This window comes from Mauremys mutica, chromosome 7 (genome assembly GCF_020497125.1).
Source record: "Mauremys mutica isolate MM-2020 ecotype Southern chromosome 7, ASM2049712v1, whole genome shotgun sequence".
Taxonomy (NCBI): Eukaryota; Metazoa; Chordata; order Testudines; family Geoemydidae; genus Mauremys; species Mauremys mutica.
In genome coordinates, this window is record NC_059078.1 from 86,243,874 (window position 1) to 86,247,694 (window position 3,821).

The 3,821-nt window shown below is 49.6% G+C and overlaps 1 protein-coding gene across 2 annotated transcripts; it reads left to right on the top strand.

Annotated features, from left to right (window-relative positions):
* The first annotated feature begins 342 nt into the window (after positions 1 to 342).
* NEUROG3 (neurogenin 3) lies at positions 343 to 3,573 on the top strand. Of its 2 annotated transcripts, XM_045024901.1 has the most exons (3): positions 343 to 654; positions 1,801 to 1,979; positions 2,242 to 3,573. In XM_045024901.1, exons 1-3 carry the CDS (start codon positions 634 to 636, stop codon positions 2,945 to 2,947), a joined length of 906 nt encoding a protein of 301 aa, XP_044880836.1. In that variant the 5' UTR covers positions 343 to 633; the 3' UTR covers positions 2,948 to 3,573. The 2 variants fall into 2 exon arrangements, with proteins under 2 accessions (XP_044880836.1, XP_044880835.1); XM_045024900.1 differs by lacking the exon at positions 343 to 654 and having other exon boundaries at positions 1,271 to 1,979.
* Positions 3,574 to 3,821: the final 248 nt, after the last annotated feature.

A 3,821-nucleotide genomic window follows, 5' to 3' on the forward strand; every position in this document is an offset into this window, starting at 1 on the left:
TATTCAGTGTTGAACTATGATGTGGATGTGGATGTTAGGACCTGCAAGTGGTGCACTTGGTGCAAGTGGTGCACTTGGTGCAAGTGGAAGGAATTGATGGGAATTCTCTGTGATAAGAATATGCCAACTAAACTAAAGAGTAAAGTGTATAAAATCAGGATTAGGCCAGCCATGAGGTATGGGTCAGAATGCTGGCCAATGAGGAAGAGAGAACAACAACTACTTCACACTGCCCAAGTGAGAATGCTTAGGTGGATGCTGGGCAAGATGAGAGCTGATAGGCTATGCAATTAAATAATATGAGACATGATGCAGGTTGCCCCCATCACAGAAAAGCTGAGGAGTATCAACTGAGACTGCTGGGTCATAGGAGATGCCTAGCTGTGGTATATGCTGGCCAGAGAGTACAAGAGCTTGTAGTCAGGGGACAAAGACCATGAGACAGACCTAGTAAAAGGTGATTCAAGACACTGAAATAGGGCATGAAGAAGGTTGGTGTCAAGAACGCTTGGTGATGAAGAACAAGAACCACCAACCTGGATTGACAGGGCAAGGCAAAGGCAAAGAAGACATACATAGAACATTGTCATTTTTCTCAACATATTTTTTCTTCCTGGAAACTCAATTTCTTGTATGAATCTAAATTTTAAAAAAGTGGGTTTCAAGTATTCATCTGTGGAAACCTCCAGTGTCTCTATCTGCTCCTAAAACAAACTGTGAAGTTGCTTCTTATGTTGGGGATTTGTGTGTATAAGGTTGCTGTTGCTTAAATATCTCTGAGATCATGTTTCACCATTCTTAAAATTAGGTGGGCTTGCAGGAAAAAGAGAAGCTGGCACTGAGATCATTTAATTGTACCATTTAAAGTACGTTCCGAAGTGATTTACTAAAGAAAAGAAGTGATGTTGTTTGTTGTTCGTCCCACCATTTCTTTTCCCCCCAACCTCGTAGTTACCGGGCTACACTAGATCAGATGTCTAATTCTCGGTAGGCGTTGAGCTCAACAAGAGCTGCTTTGCCCTTGCTAAGTCTGAAAACAAGGGATCAGGCGTGTTTAAGAATTTTGCGCCATTCTTCTGTAGCTTTGAAAGATTGTTGGGAGTGGTTTATTGTTGGTGATGCCTAGAGGGAATCGGAAATCTGAACTAGGGTGCATGGGAACTGTTAGGGATTTTGCTTGACCGCAGGGCTAAGGGGGCCCCTTTCTCCCCACCCCCAGAATGGAAATGAATAAACTGTAACCTTGTGAGAAGTTGGCGTAGCTAGTTGGGTTATTTACTTTGGATCATCTCTCCTGGCTGGAGCAGGTGCGGGCAGCACCTCGTTAGGGCACGCCAGTTAATCAGGTATAGTGAAATAGCAACTGGATTAAAGACGAGGAGAAGCAGCTGAGTTCAGGGGCTAAATGAGCACCGATCCTGTGTAGGGTGAGCACCAGCCGTGTCCTGCCAGAGCGGGGTGGTGCAGAAAAAACTAGTTGCAAAGGAAAGTTTCTCAGCTGAAGGGCGTGTTCTCTGGTGACCCGAGAGCTGCTGAAACGATCCTTTCAGGACTATCGCCGAGGGAGAATGGGGCTGTAGCCTCCCCTCTTCTTCCTGCTCCTCCTCCCCACGCTGGCCTTTGTTGGGATTCCAGCTGTGCGAGGAGTAGTGAGGGGCTCGCGTGGCTCGGCCCCAAGCCGCCTCTCTGATTGGCCGGTGGTGGGCAGGAATGAGCCAGGCACACTCCAACCGGGCTGATAAGATAAAGCGTGCCAAGGGGGCACACGCTGTATTGATCAGGAAATCCCCATTGTCTCAGGCCGGTATATATAGGAGCTCAAAGGCGGTCGTGTGCCTGACGCAAAGCCTTCACTCTGCTGCACTTGAGAGGAGGCTGCTCCGCATCCCCAAGGGGTCAGAAGACAAGGGGACCAATTTGGCTGGGTTCTTGCAACAGTGCTACTCCCTCAGCGCCAGCTTCACCCCCAGGGGATCCAGGTAAGCGCCCCCTTCACTCTTTCTGCCAATAGCAGCGGGGAGTTATTGCCCACTCGGATCTAAATCTGTATTTTACGAGTACCTGGGCTCTCCCCCACCCCATAGCCTGCAGATCCGGGAGTCCCAGGGGACAGTTGCCTTGTTGCCCTGAATTAGACACAGGATCAGTCCCCAGAGTGTCCGTGTGAACCGATTTTGTTGTGTAGCGTGCATGGAGCAGAATGGAAACTGACGATTCCCTGTGCCCTGGGTTTCCCTGCAGGATGTCTCCCAAGACCGATTGTTCTCCTGGTGCCCAGGTGAACAGTGAGGGGGAGCAGTACTACGGTGTGTCTGACGATGAAGGCTCCGCTTCCTCCCTTGGCACTGGCAGCCTGCCTTCCTCTCCCAACCCTTCCCTGGCTCGGCTGCAGGCAGGAGGCAGCCCTGCAGACGAGGGGCCCTCTCCGGAGTGCCCGCAGAAGAAACAGAAGGCCAGAAGGGGACGCACAAAAGCCAAAAGCGAAGTGGTGCTGACGAAGCAGAAGAGGAACCGCAGGATGAAAGCCAACGACAGGGAGAGGAACCGCATGCACAACCTCAACTCCGCCCTGGATGCTCTTCGCAGCGTCCTCCCCACCTTCCCCGACGACGCCAAGCTCACCAAGATTGAGACGCTTAGGTTTGCCCATAACTACATCTGGGCACTGACCGAAACCCTGCGGATGGCCGACCACAGCCTCCTGAGTGTGGGGCACCAGGAGCTGGCCAGGGAGCCTTTCCGGCAGCCTCCTACCACCGCCTGCCTGCTGGAGCTGACCAGTCCCGGCAGCATCTCGCCTTGTGAATGGGACTCGCTGTACTCTCCAGTCTCCCAGACCGGCAGCCTGAGCCCCACTGACTCCCTGGAGGAAGGGCGCTCTTACCAGGCTGCGGACGCCCCGGCCTGCCTCAGGCACAGCCCTTATGCCTTCCCGGAGTTTGTCTGAGGCTAGGACTGTGTTTTGGGGACTTTCCCCCCTTCTCTCTTTCTTTCCCTTCACTTGTTTGCAGCTGCAAACCCAAAAAACGATGCACGGATGGTTAAACCATGCGCCTCTTTGGACACGCGCTGCCTCCAGGCCCCAGGAGAGGAGAACGATCTTTGAAGTGACTCTCTGAAATCAGCTTTTCCCGCTTTGCCTTAAAACTTAATGGGGATCAACCCAATGGATATGCACTTTCCAGGGCTCCTGCTAGAGCCGGAGCACGTAGGGTGCGTTAGGAACTCTGAGTGTTTAGAGAGGGATACTTTTTTTCTTTTTGTAATTGGGGAACCTCTCGCTCACGTATGGGCGGTTTGGGTGTATGTGATCAATATTTCACCGGGTGGTAAGTTTCAGACAAAGTTCTTTTTGATGTAAGATGGTAGCACGTCTTTAAAAATCAAATTTTTTTACTTGGAAATGGTAAATTATATTAATTTTTTCACAGTTGGTATTTATTGATTATATTTCATAACGAATATATATTTTGTACATAAGATTATTTTTTGGCACCGGTTTAAATGATTGTACTAAGCAGGTTTGGCGGTGTTAATTAAAAAAAAAGGAAAATAAAGCCTGTCTCTTTTAGAGCTGTTATAGTACAGTGTCTTTGCAGAAGAATTTTTAGCACACACATTTGGGGCTACCAACCAATAAGTCACCAAGGAGTTGGGCATGCTACTGTCCGTAGAATATTGCTCCCGGGCTCCACTTTAAATGCAGAAACAAAGAGAAACATAGGGATTTACATAATGCCTTTGATCCCTGCATCCAACTCCTAGTAGTCTCAAAAATTGCGGCCGATATTCTGTCCTGAAGTCGCCCCATCCTACCGACA